At 46.7% G+C, this 16763-nt stretch overlaps 1 protein-coding gene across 2 annotated transcripts in view; it reads left to right on the forward strand.

Annotated features, from left to right (window-relative positions):
• LOC8026457 (ras guanyl-releasing protein 3) overlaps positions 1–16763 on the forward strand; it is a 49237-nt gene that overhangs the window by 24403 nt on the left and 8071 nt on the right. For both annotated transcript variants that reach the window (XM_040499348.2, XM_040206011.3), the window contains exons 9-14: positions 480–654; positions 3425–3499; positions 4255–4353; positions 5978–6217; positions 8873–8909; positions 10724–10828. In XM_040499348.2, coding sequence (XP_040355282.1) covers positions 480–654; positions 3425–3499; positions 4255–4353; positions 5978–6217; positions 8873–8909; positions 10724–10828 — 731 coding nt within the window. The remainder of the gene's footprint in view (positions 1–479; positions 655–3424; positions 3500–4254; positions 4354–5977; positions 6218–8872; positions 8910–10723; positions 10829–16763) is intronic.

The raw sequence follows: 16763 nt of genomic DNA on the forward strand, positions 1-16763 counted from the left end.
CATACATTTTTTTTTTCACATCGGACAGGAGAACGGTGCGATCAACAGAGCATGATGAAGTATAAAATAATAACTATAATGTTTCAGCTTCAACTCCAATGCAAGGTGTACCGTGTTTGCATCACAAGTTTTACTAACTAGCCGATTTCGGAATCCTATCTACCCCACTGTGCAGGCAGTTTTCCAAATCCACAGTTTGAGAGCTCGCGGCGAAATCTCGGGTTTGACCCTGCGGGCACACGCTAGTTCTAAAGTGCGCTTCGGAACAACTTGGGAGTGTCCTAAGCCATCGAGCGACGCTCCACGCACATTCTGGCTTTCGTCTGCGTCTCAGCGAAGCCCCAGGAGTGAACCGAAATCTCGTGTTAATGACTCTATAGTCATTGAAGGGATGAGAATGACTAAAAGGAGTTTGTCATCCTGGCTCGAGCGCCACAGCCGTCGGCGGTGGCTATAGCTGAGCGCACATTCGCGTGCAGGGGCGTGCATATGAAGGACCTGATCTGCGTGCACGTGGCATTCCCGGACGTGGTGGACGGCATGCTCAACCTCCGCAAGATGGCACAGCTCTCCCACATCTTCCACGAGCTCTGGGAGATGCAGCACACACCCGTGCCCCTCCACGTCAACCTCGACCTCATCAACACACTCAAGGTACGGCCGGGCGCGACGCAGCTTTGCGTTTCGATGGGGCCGGTTTGCAGGTTAGCGTTTGAGAGTGACTGCGTGCGTTGCGAACGCTCGTAACTGCCTACGAAATCTATTGGTTATCCCTGGAACTCTAATGCTCTGCATATAACTACGCTCTATTTCACTAGTTGGGCGGAGCGTTACCAAAAGCATAGGGGCGGGAGCTTAACCCGAGCAGTTAAGAAGGAGGGAAAGGAGGAAGTTTCCTCTTGTGAACCCCACGTCGTTTTGCTCTTCCTCGGAGATTAGCCTGTGACTTAAAATTCACACAAAAGAGGCTTGCCTCTCTCTCTCTCTCTCTTGGCCGTAGCTCCCACAGTACTGCACCCAACTAGTGCGATGGCGTTTAGACTGAAGGTTTTGCGGTATTTGTTAGGCCAAACTCACACACTACATTTGCGAAATGGTTGCTTGCAATGCTGTCGGAATTATTTCGAGCACACGACAAAAAAGTGATGCAGAAAAAAGTAGCAAAATATAGATGGGATCGGAAGTGTTCTAGGTCTTAATTGATGGATGGTGCCAGTGTGCCAGCGCGTTTTGTCATTGTAAGCGGCCGCAAGCGAAGCACTGAAATAAAAATGGAATCAATCGGCTTTAACATGGTAACGGCTCAGACAGAAAGGCTAAATCTAATCTCAAATCTAAGTATCGGGTTCGTAAAGTATGAAGTGAGTGCTTGCCTGCTCGCTTTCATTCTTGGCATCGTTTGTGAATTTTGAAAGGCAATTGTCACAGTAACATTTCATTTACCTCGTGAACTTTGATAGACCCATTATCAAATTACCCAAGCATCGAGGAGAACGCTGGAAACGCGATTCCACCTGCTGCGCTTACTGGCGTCTGCAGTGGAACCGTTCTAAAGAAGAAGCCTAAAAACAAATGGCATCTCGCATGCGCGTTTGTCGACGCCCTATTTTGGTCATTTGTTTCGGGTCTTTTCTATGGGGAAGGCAAGCACCTGCATTTCCAGCATTCTCCTTGATGCTCGGGTAATTTTGCGATAGGTCTTTTGTTGCACTTAACATTAATGTTTTTGTTTTGTTTTCATGTTTTCACATTTGACCAGCACATGTAAAGGCTCTTCCGTTCCCACTAAACTAACCTGTTATAGATTAGGTGGAGGAACCAGTGCCCATGTCAGGCACAGCTTTCACTAGTACAGAAACGTGCAGATGGAAAAGGCCGAAACTTGCCAAGTTAGTTTGCATATTCTGGGCAACTGTGGGCTTCCACTCAGGGTTGAGTTGCTACCTGGATGTATGAACATAACAGTGTTGTGTGTTTAGACAGCCGGAAGTTAGTCGACTTCGGTGGTCGTCTGGTGGACGTGCTAAGCCTACTAAGTGCGCACTTAGCATGTACTACGTGTACTACTGGATGGCACAACAGATCCACCTTGTGCGGAGCCATTTATAGCGAGAGAGTTTGGTGAATTTGCGGAGCTGTTGCTTGTTAGAGCTAGCCGACTTAACAATAACTAGGGCTCCGTGTTTTCGGATAAATCCGAAAAACTCCGAAAAACACCTGCCGGTAGAATTTTGGTCAATTCGGATTTATCCGATAGACTCCGAATATTTATGTGTCACAGCCACGCTCCCCCCCCCCCCCCCCCAAGTCAAAAATTTGTTTGTTTTTTTTACAGTTTTATTAGCACAGAAATAATGGCCCTGGGAGAATGCCACCATTATTATCTTTCAAATCTCGGACCGCTGTCAAAAGTGGTCTTGCCGCTTGTCTCTTCAAGGTTGATTCAGGGCAACAGGTCGTTCGTTGTACATTCGGGTCACGACAAAAGCCACTCTTTTGGTTTCCAGTTTGGGCCATGCGATTTGTGATTTAGAGAAAAAAGAGGGTATGTTTTAGTAACAGTGAAAGTTATGGACCATAGGGATTGTATAAAATTGGGAAGAGGGGCAGTTCAAACTCACTATTACCTCCTTAACCACTCCACCTCACGCGGCCTCAGGCTAGATTGATGAAATAGGATGGGATGACTACGAGCTTCTTAGCGACTATACCTCCGGGAGTTTATTGATTTTAAAGTATCGGAGTTTATCGAAGTGCCACTTGTGTGTGACTTTTGTCGTGGATAAACAGCGCTACGTCCGTGTGACTTCTTTGTCTGGTCCTCGTCTTTTCGCGCTGTTTTTAAATCCGATAGATAAATTAATATTGCCAATGGCAATGGCACCAACGCCAAATTCAACTGAAAATATTTCAATTGATACAAGCGCGTCTTTTTTTTTTATCTGGCGTACGTTTGCATTCGGTTATTCTTTATTTATTTATTTTTATAGAAAACACAGCGAAATTAAACTCCGAATTTCGGAGAATTGGGAATAAAAGAAATATAAACTCCGATAAACTCCGAATCTTCGGCAAAAAATGAAGTCCGAAAAACACCCTTCGAATTTGACGAAAAATAAACTCCGAAAACACGGAGCCCTAACAATAACTCAACGTGGTGTGTTTTCAAGGGACTGTAGTTGCTCGCTATTTTGTTAACAACACAAGATGGCGGAAGGAGCGCACCCCTTCCCGGTTGGCTGACTCTCAGCTGCGGTTGCTAGACCGTCGGCGTCTTCGGAATACCTCTGAACTCCCCCGGTATGAATGGTTCTGACCCGTGCCTGCTGAAACAACTTGGCAAGATACACGTGGCCAGAGTTGGCGGTTAGCGGACTTGGAAACCGAACCCTTCAAATTGAGCGTGTGGTCCATTTCGTTGCAGCTCTCTCTCGACACCCCCTACACCGAGGACGAAATCTTTGAGCTGTCCCTGATGCGAGAACCAAGGGCCCCAATGGTAGGTGTTGAGTTTTGGAGTTGCCTCTAGGAGATGGGCAGCTACCAGAATAGCAGAAAACCTGTGAATCCTAGACGTTGGGACGGGGCAGTGTTTGAATTGCATTCAGTTTTAACTCGCGTCTAATCAGTTAGTTGATGCGCACTCAACCTACAAGCCCCTTGATGTGGTGGAATTTCTCGAGGATTTTATTCAGGACAACGCTCTACAGTGGCATAACCGGGGGAGGGGGCTTATGGGGCTTCAGCTTTTTTTCCCGAAATCTAGCCTATCCTTTAATATAATCATGCAGTTGAACCCACACCCCCAATCATAAACATCCTATACTCCGCGACAACTTTTCTTGGCAATGCAGTGGAAGGTACAGGCCGGCGTTCCCTCTCCCATTTTGAGTGTGCGCAGGCTCTCCTCCTCTTCCCGGAAATGGGGAGAGGAGGAGAGCCTGCGCACACTCAAAATGGGAGAGGGAACGCCGGCCTGTACCTTCCACTGCATTGCCAAGAAAAGTTGTCGCAGAGTATAGACACCTCCCCCCCCCCCCCCATGGAAAAACACTCCTGTCTACGCTACTGGCACTTTTTACAGAGTGGTTGTTTCCTTGCTTTGTTCACGTCCCTGTCGGAACGTGCACAAAGCTGAATTGATATTTCTGCCACTAGATGGCACTGAATTTTAGAAAGTCTTTGAAACTTCCTTCTCTGCTTTATGTAAAAGTTTTGGCTGGGGTTTTTCTCCAACTGCTTTCTTGCCAGCAGGTGTCTCCATCCCGACCCCTGACCATGGAGTTTGCCTCCAAGGTGCCTGAAGGCACGGACTCCGCGTCAGTCGAAAAGCAGATCTGCAACATGGTGGAGGTAAGAGCATTCTGCACTCAAGTACCCGTGTTTCTGTCTAAGTCAGTTCCTTCTGTGGTTCTGCTACAGAGCTGCCATAGCGGAATCGCATTATCTTCTGCAGATACTTGATTGACGCTGTGCACGGTCAAAGCATGAAATTAGGATACTTTTGGTTTATTGCTTTTCTCTGGGGAGATGTACCAGAAAGTTCTGAAGAACAGCCGTGACGTCTCAGTTCAGCACTTGCCCCAGTTCAGCGCTTGCCCCGGAGAAGCAGATAATTCATGGAACTAACAGCGGGCAACATTTAGTGGCATGAATCCTCGCGTTGGGAGGGGGGGGGGGGGAGGGGAAGGGAAAGGGGAAGGGGAAGGAAAGAAAAGGGAAGGGAAAGGGAGGAGGAGGAGGAATGGAAGATAATTTAGATATAACCTAAGAAAACAATATTTTCAAAAGAACAAAGGATGTGCACAAAAAAAAAAAAAAGTCGCACGATCGCAGACATTGACGTTTCTGAGAAAACAAATAATGCTCCACTTCGGCGACGAGGATGGGATGAAGTGAGTGTTGCCAGCACGGAATGCGAGAGACGTCTAAAAATCAATTGTACAGTAGGTTCGCGAAAATTCAAACTCGGATGTTTCCTACCTCTGACTAATTCAAACAAATTCTGAAATTTTGGTTGTCCCGCTATGTTTTCTATGTATTCGTAAGCTGTTCGATTCGAAGGTCGTTTTCGTGCAGCTCACACTTTTTGTTCTTGAGGCCCCCGTTGAGTGCGCTTCTTTCCGAGCACCAATGCACTGCAGAGAGGCAGCACCCGCGGAGCTTGCTATTGAAGGTGTTGCTTCTCCGGAGTGCATCTGTGCTCGGTGAGAAGCGCACTCAACGGGGCTCAGGCAGGGCACTGTGAGCTATGAAAATGGGCACCATGCGGAAATTTCTGTAACAACTTGTGCGGACGCCGTGACATGGTGGCATGGCAGAGGTCCACGTCACACCGTCCGCACAAGTTACTATGAAAACTGCCGCGCGGTGCCCGTTTTCATCGCTCACTTGTCCCCTGCTTAATAGTTTACATTAGACAACTTCTTGGCCTGATGAACAAACTTAATTTTCTATTGAGTTGTCATGTGCTGTCTAAACAGTCCACGATAAACAACAGTTTTGAGGAATAAATGAACTTATGTCATACATTTTCTCAATGTTTCATATGTGGCATACCTGCTTATGATCAGCAGGCCTATGTAGAGGAAATCAGCAAATATCCACTTTGTATGTCTAGCCATTAATATGGAAAATCACAATTTTATCTCATAGCATACTTAGATGAATTTCCGGTAATTCAAGCTTTTGCTAGTCTGAAGAAAATTCGTGGCTTCCTGGAGTTTGAACTAACGATAGTCTACTGTACTCTTTGCTCTAGGCCAGATTGCACATGCGGCGCAGCGCAAAATCAACACTGAAAACAGCGCTAATGCGGTGCTAACTTGAACGTAACTTAGCTCCGGCGCAGAACTAGTAGCATATGAACTAATATTAGCCAAGAAGTCGGCAGTGCGTTGGCAAGTTTGGCACAATGTTTGGTCCCAACTAATGGTGCTATAATGTATGTGTGAACATGCCCTGTCTGTGCGTACAGGAGGTGTTCCACGAGTATGACACGGACCGGGACGGCCTGCTGAGCCTGGAGGATGTGGCGGAGGTGGTGGGGCGCTTCCCCACGCTGCGCGGGCTGGTTCCCGACGACTGCCAACGCAAACTGTTGGGGCGCCAGGACATGCAGCGCTTCCTCCTCCGCTCCAACTGGGCCATGTTTAGGCACGAGTTCAGCGAAACCACCTACTTCCGGCCCACCTTCTGTATTCACTGCACGGGACTGGTGCGTCTGCTCGGCGCGCTAGCCGCGCATTCCTGCTGACCGCGGCGTCTTTTTTTGGGGGGAAGACCCTGGTATTGTACACTTTTTAACGTGAAACAGCCTTTGGCTAGGTGTCCTGCATTTCATGAAGCCCAGACAAAAGCGAAGCCTGGATAAAAGCGTGGCTGCGAGGCTCGATGCCGGGTTGGTCGACGGGTGGGGGAGGGGGAGCGAGGTGCTCGGTGCCGATTGGCTAACTGGTGGTCATGGGACTAGGGGTGGAGTGTGGAGGAGAGGTAGGCAAGTTGGGAGAGGATGAAAGGTCATCAGGTTTATCATTTCAAGTGTACAGATGCCGTACGTTAAATCATGTGATGAGGAGCCCCGTGATTATAGGCAACTCTATGAAGAGGCTGGACGTGCTGCTAAACTATGTAAACGTTCATGATTTAGAATGTTTCGTGTATGCAACCCAATTGCCTAGCGATTTGCCACGCATTTCTTTCATTTCTTGTCCAATTTTTATTACATTGTCACATGTACCATAATTTGTTTTGTGCTAGGCACAAACCTAAGCTCGTTATTCTCCTATTTCTTATGTTTTCCATGAAAATCTCAACTTTATCCTATGCATTTCTGCCCAATGTTTCTACTGTGACCACCTCAAAAACTACAGCACTAAGTATGTCTGCATATTCTACAGACAGTAGAATGCATTGAAACAATTATAATTTTAGCTTCATTCTAGAAAAACGAAAAAGTTATTACAGGCTGAAATTATTTTTGCTGATGATTAGAAATACGTCATTAAAGTCTGCCAAATAAATAAAACTTTGTACAGTGAAGATTTTCGAAAAATATTAGTTTCGTTGCACTCTTTGATGTCTGCATGAAGTTGCCAACACTAAACAAAGTATTGAGATCAAAGTTCTAGATCCCAAAATATTGTGGGTCAAACTTTGCGTTGCGACGAAAAAAGGAATCCTGAGAAAACTGGATAGAAGCTTTTCTAAGGCTGCTTGTAAACAGCCCGTGTATGAAACCTTGAATCAATCCAACTATATGATTATGCACTTCCTGAGTGTAGTAATTAGGAAATACGTTGTAAGTGACATTTAGACCAGAAAACAAAATAGGAAAAATATATATATATATTTAATTATTGTTTTTTAAGACCAGGTTTAAGGGGGCACACCCCCTAGGGGGGTCAACTTTTGAACCCTTGTCTTAAAATTAATGAAATTTACAGGGTAGGCTGGTGGTCATGCTAGAGGGTGTATAACAAAATTTCAGGTCTCTCAGGTAGATGAGAAGGAAATTAGAGTAGCTTTTACCAGCAACACGCCTACATTGTTTAGTTAATCTATCGTCAGAAAACTATTGCGATATTAAAGATTTTTATTTGCTAGATATGTAGCAGAATGCCTAGAGGGTGCGGCTATGGGAAATGTTTTCTAAAAAGTAATCTATTTCTATAAATTTTCTCTTCTGCAAAATTGGTCAACTTTTTGGTCTTCTGTGCCTTCGACAAAATGTCAACATTTCTTACAAAAGACATCCGTAAAGTGACAAAAAAGTTCCATAGCCGCACTCCTTATTAAATTTCAGTCAGGAAAAGGGAAGAATGAGCTTTCCGTGTTTTGCCATTATCAAATGATAGATTGACTAAAATGGAATTTATACCAAAAAGTGGAACGGAGAAAAATGTGTTCAAAGTGCTCCAAACCCTACCTTTTCTATAGCTTTGGTGGACAGAAAATAATTTATAAAAAATTAACTATACAGTGAAAATTAATGAAACTTTTTTGGAATACTCTCTAGATGTTGGTGTATGTAAAGATGTCATTTTTCAAAATCAGCTTTTTTTGCAGAAATTTTTTTTTCTGGGCAGTGTCTCCCCTTAAGGCTGGTTCAGACACTCGAGTCCAATAGTGACCGAGTGTAGTTTTGTTATATTCTATTTACACGGGCATTGTTGACCGCAGTTAAGTGCCACCTCAGTCGCATTTGACTGCGGTTGAGGGTGATCGTGTAACAAGGGGATTAGTGTAGTTTTCCTAATTTATTTGCATTGGCTTATTTTTGGCATTTAATTGATTTATACTCGATTTCATCTGCTCCTGACAGTCCTTGCGTTATCATACAATGACTTGGGTGAAGGCACTGTTGTCGTCGTCATCCTAGGACTCTGGCTTTTGTGTCCTAGCCTCTGCAGGACAATGAAAACCTTCAAAAGATTCCAAAGGTTTGCGAAACCTTTGAGGCCCTTTTTGTGTGATTTGAAGATTCAGTGTAATCTCGGGGATTTGCCCAAATGTTTGAAGCATCTTCAGAAACTTGTTTCAAGTCATATTCACCCAGCGAAGTCATGACATCACGCACTGCAGTTTGAGAGCCTTCATCCTGACCTTTTTTCGACGGGAAGTTTTACCTTAAAATTACATCACGTAAAGCCGGTCTGTTCAGCTCATTTCATCCGGGCAGTGATTTTTAAGGCTGAGAAATGTTTTGTACATTAGGTAGAGGTTAGCCATTGATATTCAAAAAGCATTGGCTAGATGGTGCAGCCCAAGTATTTTGTATGCAATGTATGCAGTTAGGAAAGGTCTGTGGTGGTTACAAGTCTCCCTTGGCTCTTACAGGCTGCTTCTTTAAGTCTTTCTCTTTGTTTTTCAGCTCTGGGGACTCATTAAACAAGGCTTCAAGTGCAAAAGTGAGTGCTTGTAACACAGTTGGTGAATGTAATTAATAGGCTTACACTGGCGAGTCAAGAACAAGATGTGACAAGAGCACTGTCATAGATGAAGTGGTATTCTAAACATAATATCTCAACGTACGATGATTTAAGTGTTCTTAGGGGAATGACTCTCAAATGATCTCATAATTCTTTGGGCAGAGCAATGTCGATGCTCGAAGCCATATAAAGTATGGTCACTTTTAAGACTTCTTTGATCCATGGGGTGCTTATATGTGTCGGCAATGTTGGACATGCAGGGTCACATGCCAATGACCTTGGGACTGAAACAATATTGTGTTTCATGCAAAGTGTGACATTACTAGATCCCTTCAGTTTAGTTTCACTGTGTTGCCTTTGGGCTTATGTATCGGTGTTGCGTGTCTCGCAGTGTACGTCTGAAGTATCTAATGGGCCCTGGTGCCACACATTGTTAATCATTGTAGGAAACATCGAGCAGCCGTCGTGTAGGGAGCTGCTCTATTCGAAAATGACATGATAGTTTCTTGGATAAATCGATTTATAGACCGGCACGCTGTTTACAAACAAGCCCGCGTTTGCCCACACCAGGTGTGGGCACTGCGCGTGCGCGGAAACCGAATTCGCGTGAAGTGAAGCGTCTGCACATGCACAGTGCCGTTGACAGCGCTACTGCAGCTGCGTGACATCAGGGCCGCGTGTTGGTCTATACGCGGAACCCTCGGATCCGCCCCATCCGAAAAGGTTGCCGTGTTCATTGGGTTGGTGACGTCAGCTGCCCGAAGTGAGCTGTTCTTTTTGCACACACTCGCAGAGTTGGCTTTCTTGGCGTCTCGAGCTTCAGCTTCCCCGTTCACCTTCCGCGTTTCGAGCACGCGGTTTCGAGACGATTAAGTCTACGGCATTGCTCACTTTGTCGAAGTCTTCGACGAAGCGAGCTTTGATTTCTTTGAACGCAGCAGCGATGAAAGTCATTGTTATCTAGAATTGTTGAAAGTTGGTCATATTGGACCGCGACTTGCTGGTGACCAGCTCCGGCGGCGACAAGACAATCGCGGACAAACTTGCTGTAGTCTTTGTCGTTTGTGACGATGTCGCAGATATGTGCAGGGTGGAAGGTCAAAGGGCCAGGAATGAGAACGCGAGTAGCCGACTTGTGCGAGAGTTAAGTTTTGAATGTACCGTGGCGCGGCATGCTTGGGTGGTCATGGGGATGCCTAAAATGAAAGAGCATTTGTGATCATGGGGTTTATGGGCACCATGGTGCTGCTAACTCGGGCAGTGTTGCCCGGTCGCCAGATGAAAGCTATCAAAATTCGTAAATTGATTATTGCTATTACTGGACCTCTGAAAATTGCGAAGTTTGCAGTGTATTCTAAGTAGCCTGTGAGTATTTCGTTTCAAGAATAATTTACCCCGTAAAATTTGCATGTCCTAACTCCTCTAAATTACCTTTAAATGACCTCTAGATGACCCTGAACATCCTACATGGAGTCTAGCATCAGTGGTCATAACCCTAGTGTACTCAGCAGGGTTAAGAGGGCCTAAGCACCTGCAAAGGCTTAAAGTTTAGTCTCTTTGTTTCTCTGGAGTTGAGTGACCTTGTCACTGACCTCATGATAATTTTCCAAATCCTGCATGAGGTACGCCATCGGTGCCCACAACCATAATATGCTCGGCTGTGTTAAGCAAGCTCGAGTGTGGATGAAGGCTTGAGGTTTAGTTTTTCTGCTCCTCTGACATCTGCAAGACATATTTACGACTGAATGACCTTCGGACTGACCTCTGAATGACCTTGGACGTTCCACGTGCAGAGTGTGGCATCAATGCTCACAAGCACTGCAGGGAGCAGGTGCTAGCAGAGTGCCGGCCTCTAGTACCAACGGGTCCTGTCCGCAGCTCTTCTTTTTCTTCATCAGGTATGTGAGATTATGAGACCTTCCTGAGAGCTCTCCTGGAGTCCGGTTTTGGTCAAGGCGAGAGCAAGAGAGTTAGCGGCTGCTGACTGGACGTGGTACCGCAGTTTGCGCGTGATCAACCAATGAGACATTTATGACCTGTTCGCGAGCTCACAATCGAACAAGATCTTGGTGAGAACACCTCACCAAAGTACAACTAGCGAGAGACGTTTGCAGCCTGCTACGTGCTTACTCCTTCATTCGCCGGTCGCTGTCAGCTTGTGGATGGCAGCAGAATGACTCGAGATTTGCAAACGAAGCGCAAGTTGTCAATGGCTCCCAACATAAAATATAACAGACAATCTCAATTTAAGCCTGTGTCCGATCTCTCATTGCCGCGGCACCCGATTTATGGTAGACAATCCACTCTTAGAGCGCAGCTCTTGGGCGCCCGTTTCCGCGTGTAGTGGCGTCGCCGTCGATGTAGCCGCCCGGCTAAATTTAGCGGGAAATTAAATTGGTGTTGAGGTCACGTGATGTGAGTTTTCCCACAAATCTATCGGAGAAACTGAATTTGTTCATGTGTGACGTGGCACGAAGTCATTTGAGGTCAATTTCCCCGCTAAATTTAGTGGGGAAACCAAATTGGTGTTGAGGTCACGCGGCGTCGATTTTCCAGCAAAATTAAGTGGGGAAACTGGGAGGAGGGGAGGGTACAAAGGATGAGCATGGGATGGTATGCGGGAGTAGGAGGAGAGGGTATGGAGGAGGAGGAGGCGGGGCATACCCTCCCCTCCTCCTTCTCCTCAAGAGTTGCACTCTAATTTTCCCTTACAGAGATTTGTAAACGTCTTTTATTTCTTTTAGAGCGCAGCTCTTGGGTGCCCTTTTCCATGTTCTGCGGCGTTGCCGTCGGCACAGCCGCACTAAAGTTAGTGGAAAAATTGACGTCGGGGGGGAGGGGGAGGGGGGGAGGAAGGGGCAGGATTTTAGCATAAATTCTATTCCCCACTAAATTTAGCGGGGAATTGACCTCATGTGACCTCAACAGCAATTCAATTGCCTGCTATATTTAGCGAAAAATTGAATTGCTGTTGGGGTTATGTAACGCTAATTTTCCCGCTAAATCTGGCGGAGAAACTGAATTTGTTCATAGGTGACGTGACACCAAGTCGTGTGACGTCATTTTCCCACTAAATTTAGCAGGGGAACTAAATCTGTGTTGAAGTCACGTGGCGTTAATGTTTTCAGCTAAATTTAGCGGGGAAACTGTATGGAGAAGGGGAAGGTACGGAGGAGGAGAGGAGGGTACGGAGGGGAAGAGGAGAGAGTGCAGAGGAGGAGGAGAAGGGGCATACCCTCCCTTTCGTACCCTCCCCTCCTCCCCCCAACAGCTGCGCTCTAATTTTGCACCAGGGATTTGTAAACGTCTTTCATTTTTTCTTTATTCTTTTAGCAGGTGACATACGGTGTTTGCTTGTTTTATTTCCCTCTGTGTAGGACGCTTCGTAGCAGACAAACCGCATTTCGCGTTAGCGAACGAACAGTCTACGAGCGCCGTTTTTGCTCGCTCCGTGAGAGACATATTATCTCTTGACCTCGTGGTGACCAAAACCGGACCCCCGGTGTTCCGTAATTACTCGCATAATAAACGCACTCGCATAATAAACGCACTTCCCACAACAGGCACCAGTATCTTGACCTTTTTTTTCCTCCTGTACTCAACACACCTCTAATTTTCGGATCCGCGAGTCTCGAATTTTGTCCCATTTAGCAAGCCACCAAGCCAGTTTTCTTTTGCCCCCCAAGGGGTCAGGTCAAGTCGAGCCAAGCCAGGCTGCTCTCGTAATAGCCGCAAGTGCGTAGTTGTGGTAGTTATGGAAGTGATCAACCGTGAAACCGAGTGTCGCGCACACTTGACGAAGCCTGGGCCGAGGGATTGCCGAGCCCTGGACATTCTTCGCCTGTCAAATGCATTGATGTCAACAAACAAGTCGTCGTCTGTGGTCCCATTTCGGACGGTGAAATCGTGAAAGTGGTTAGGCCTAATTTCACGTACTCCAGGTAAATGCGTTTATTTAATCCGCAACGGAACGGCACAGCAAGGTGTACGCTGTGCGCTGCGCTGTAGGCTGAGAGTGTCTGGTAGCCTCTAGCGTGCGCGCCGGATACTAGCAATATATATCGCCTAAGAACGGTCGTGTTGCTTTTCGTGCCGAGTGAGCTTCGTAGGGCGCTTTTTCTTCGGCAAAAGGCACCCCGAAAGCGCCCTAAAAAGGGTTTGCAAGTTATAGAGCATGGTTATTGTGGCGTGCACCCGACTAGCCGTGGGTGTGCCTCCATCACTGGAAACGTGCCACAGTACCTTGCCATGTCGTATTGGCACCTAATACGACATTTGCACGAAGTGTGTAAATGCAAAAATTTTACCCCGTGTAATAAATGCCCCCCTCCCCAGATATGTGTCTATTTTTCGGGGAAAAAAGTGTGTTTATTATGCGGGTAAATACGGTACTCCTCTCTTGTGTTTGTCATGCCTGTCGCAAAGGTATGCCCCGATATTGCTCTTCCAGACATTCCTAATGGGCATGTCTTTTCCCTCGTGCTTCGCTGTCTGTTTGTGATATGTCCTGACTTAACTCGTAATTTTTTCACGATTGTGTACCCTTCATACTTACGCACATTTACGTGTAATTGCCATAATGAAGCTGTCTTTATATGACTAACATAATTTGTTTCACATGCATGTACATTCATAGGGTGCATTTGAGAGCTTTTACTAGGTCACTTGCTTTCTTTAGAATGGAGTTTTCGCTTTCTCTAGAATGGAGATTTACAGTAATCCCTCGTTATAACGAAGTTGACGGGACAGCAAAAAAATTTGATATAAGCGGTAACTCAATAAAAACGATCTGTAAGAAAAAACAGCACCAGCAGCCTTGAAGGTGGATGGGAACACTGCGGAACACCCTGACCGCATGTTTAATCAAACAGACCTTTGTTATAAACATCTCACAGTAGCTTTACCGAGTAAAAAAAATAATGAAGTGGAGTTTGGCGATAATTTCATCCGGGCATCAGTTCTTCTCAAACTACTCCAGGCATCGCAAGAACACCGTCGCTGCCGCTGCACGCCACTTTGCTTCAAAGCAGCCGTAGGATGTTTCGCATCTCCGCAGTCTTCGGCGTTTCTAAACGTGCCTCTCCGACGTCGCTTCGTGTTTACCCTGGCCGCGCACGAGGTCTACGGTCGCAGCATTTGTGGCATGAGCAACAACGGGAACGTCTGCATCAACAAGCGCAAGCGAATCAAAGTTATCCTCTGTGGCTTCGCCAACAAGTTTTCACACACTCCTGTAGAGATGTCGTTGCAGCTCTGGGAATTGTTGTCCAGCTCGGCGAGCATGCTCGCGAGAGAAAATCCGAAAATCCGATCTTTCATTTTCGGGTCGCTGGTACGCTTTCTCTTGCATGAGAAATTTGTCGAACCTAGCTAGTATTTCTTGCTCTTTTTGCAAAATGGTGGACAGTGTCGAACAGCTGATGTGGAAATTTTGAATTTGTTGGTGATTTTATACTTGGGCCGGCCGCTTTTCTCAACCTCGCAGATCTAAGCGATTTTTGGTAAACACATCCACTCTTCCATACGACGCAAATGTGCGTGTAGTACGTTGCAAGCGTGCCTGCAGAGGTGCACGCGTCGGGGGCTCCCAAAGAGATGATCTCCTCCAGGCTTCATCACTCCCTTGATTCGATTTGGACAGAAGTCGGGCAGTGTCGGCTGCAGGTGCTGGAGTAGAGTCGGAACGTGGACGCGGCTTCCGCTGCTCCCTGCCCGCGTCGGGGCGTCGACATCGAAAGCGGCGCTCTGCCTGCTCTGCCCTCTGTCACCTATTTGCTCCTTTTTCTTGTTTCTAATTTTTCCAGTTTGCTGTTTGCCTCGGTGGAGAAGTGGGGAGGGAACGCAAGGGTCTCCGTGCACCTCCGTGTAGGCTTGCAGGATTTTGGCACCTCGGCCTTCATAATAGGCGTGACCGTCCGCCGATACACCGAATAATCCGGTTCACAATGCATGCATTTCGGTCGTAACCGCAATGAACTTTGATAGCAGCAATAATTTGATGAAAGCGATTTCGTTATAATGAGGGATTACTGCATGTGTACTTTGCGTGCCTGTTTTAAGTTGAGTCTTGTGTACAGTGCTTGGGGCATTGGCCTCTGAATGTCGCATGTTCCTGGTTTGAACGTAGCCTAGGAACTTGAGTTTGTTACATAGCCTCAACTTTGCCCAATTTATGTGTGCGAGCCCACGCTTGGGGGGGAACCGGCGTCGTTTCTGTTGGCTCTCAAGTGTGAAAATGGACTAGTTTTGCTGGCCCTTCAAATATTTTTTTTTTTGTTCTTGTGGGCATGGTTCTCAATTAGGACTGCTTAGAAAATACCACACACTGCGTAGAGGATTCTCCGTAGACCACACAGCCGTGGTGGTCGAAAGGCGGCGCTTGTCGCCGAAAACTTCGACGGAACACGCGTCAAACGGACATCGTAATTCCGTGCCGCCGACACAAAAGGACAGAGGACAGAGATACGGCAAGTAGCGGCTGCATTCTTCTGGGGAATGGTTGGTTGGGGGCACCGAAACACCTTTCACGGCGTGGCTTGCTTTTTCTCTTTCTCACAATGGGTGTATGTGACTGAGGACGGGTTGTGCTGCCAACTCTGCACGAGGATTTGACGTTTGTAAGGGGTTATGAAGGGGCCAGGGGATAACAGGTTGCTGCGACCACACCTTTTTTATTGCTTCATCTCACTATCACTTACCACTTGGCTACCGCTGTGGCAGTTTGTTGTTTTGAGCTTCAGTGCTTGTGCAGTTTTCTTGAAGCTACACTTGCGCCTCGGTTTGTTGCTAAACGGCCTGTCGTGCGACTGCCAGCCAGCAACCAGGCTTCCATTTTTGCTTGTTGCCAAGCTTTTTTTTGGTATTTAGTATCCGCTGTCAGTGTCTGCTATGTCTGCTACCTCAGGTGTGGTCTTCTCCTGCTCGTAGCTTAACCGGAAACGGAATTTATGCTGCAGGCAAACTCCAGTCGAATGCTAGAAGCAGTTTGTCAAGGAAGCTGTAGTCTGCTTGTTTTGAACTACAGTCGAACCTCGATATAACGAACTTCAATGTAACGAAATCCTCGATTCAACGAAGTATTTTATTTTTCATAATTTCTTGCCCATAGACCCCATGTATTTTTAGTCTCTATATAACGAAGTCTATTTTGCTGCTATTTCAATATAACGAAGCGCCATTGCCATAGAAGGCAATAAATAAATAGACTCTAAAGAACAACTTCGCAAAAAAATTGTGGTTAAAAAAAAAATTATGTGCAAACGCGAGCGCTTGATGGGTTTCTTCACGGGGACAGGCCTTCCAACGTTCCTAGGCTGCCCGAGGATGCGGCGCTGGTGGCGCCGGTAGCGCCGGCGAGGTATGCGGCAAAGCCCATTCTGCGGGGCTGGCCAGAAAATGCCGAGCAAAAAGTTAACACGGCATAACAGCATCACCACTGACATTCACTGATCATCATAGTCCACTGTACCGCGGGTAGCGCGGGAGCCAACTTCAGCGGGGGAGAGCGACGTGATGGCGCGACCGCACGGGCAGTGCCATCTAAAAGAAGACCGAGAAGACCGATTATCGTCTTGCGAGCGTGATGTAAAGCAAAGGCGCAAACACACTGTGGGCGCAAGGGGGCAAATAAACTGTGCGGGCAAGAGTGCTGTGTAGGTTGGAAACATTGGCACCGCCTAAACAGCTTTATTTTTCAACCGAGCGGTTCACTCACGTGCTTGCTGCCATAGGGAAACGTAAAGTTCTTTCTTTGGACGAAAAAGCAAACGTTTTGGACGCCATCCTGAAGAAACTGCCGAGATCACGAGCACTTGGGAAGTGCTCGACGCAATG

Source organism: Ixodes scapularis, unplaced genomic scaffold (genome assembly GCF_016920785.2).
Source record: "Ixodes scapularis isolate PalLabHiFi unplaced genomic scaffold, ASM1692078v2 PGA_scaffold4__175_contigs__length_147842914, whole genome shotgun sequence".
NCBI lineage: Eukaryota > Metazoa > Arthropoda > Arachnida > Ixodida > Ixodidae > Ixodes > Ixodes scapularis.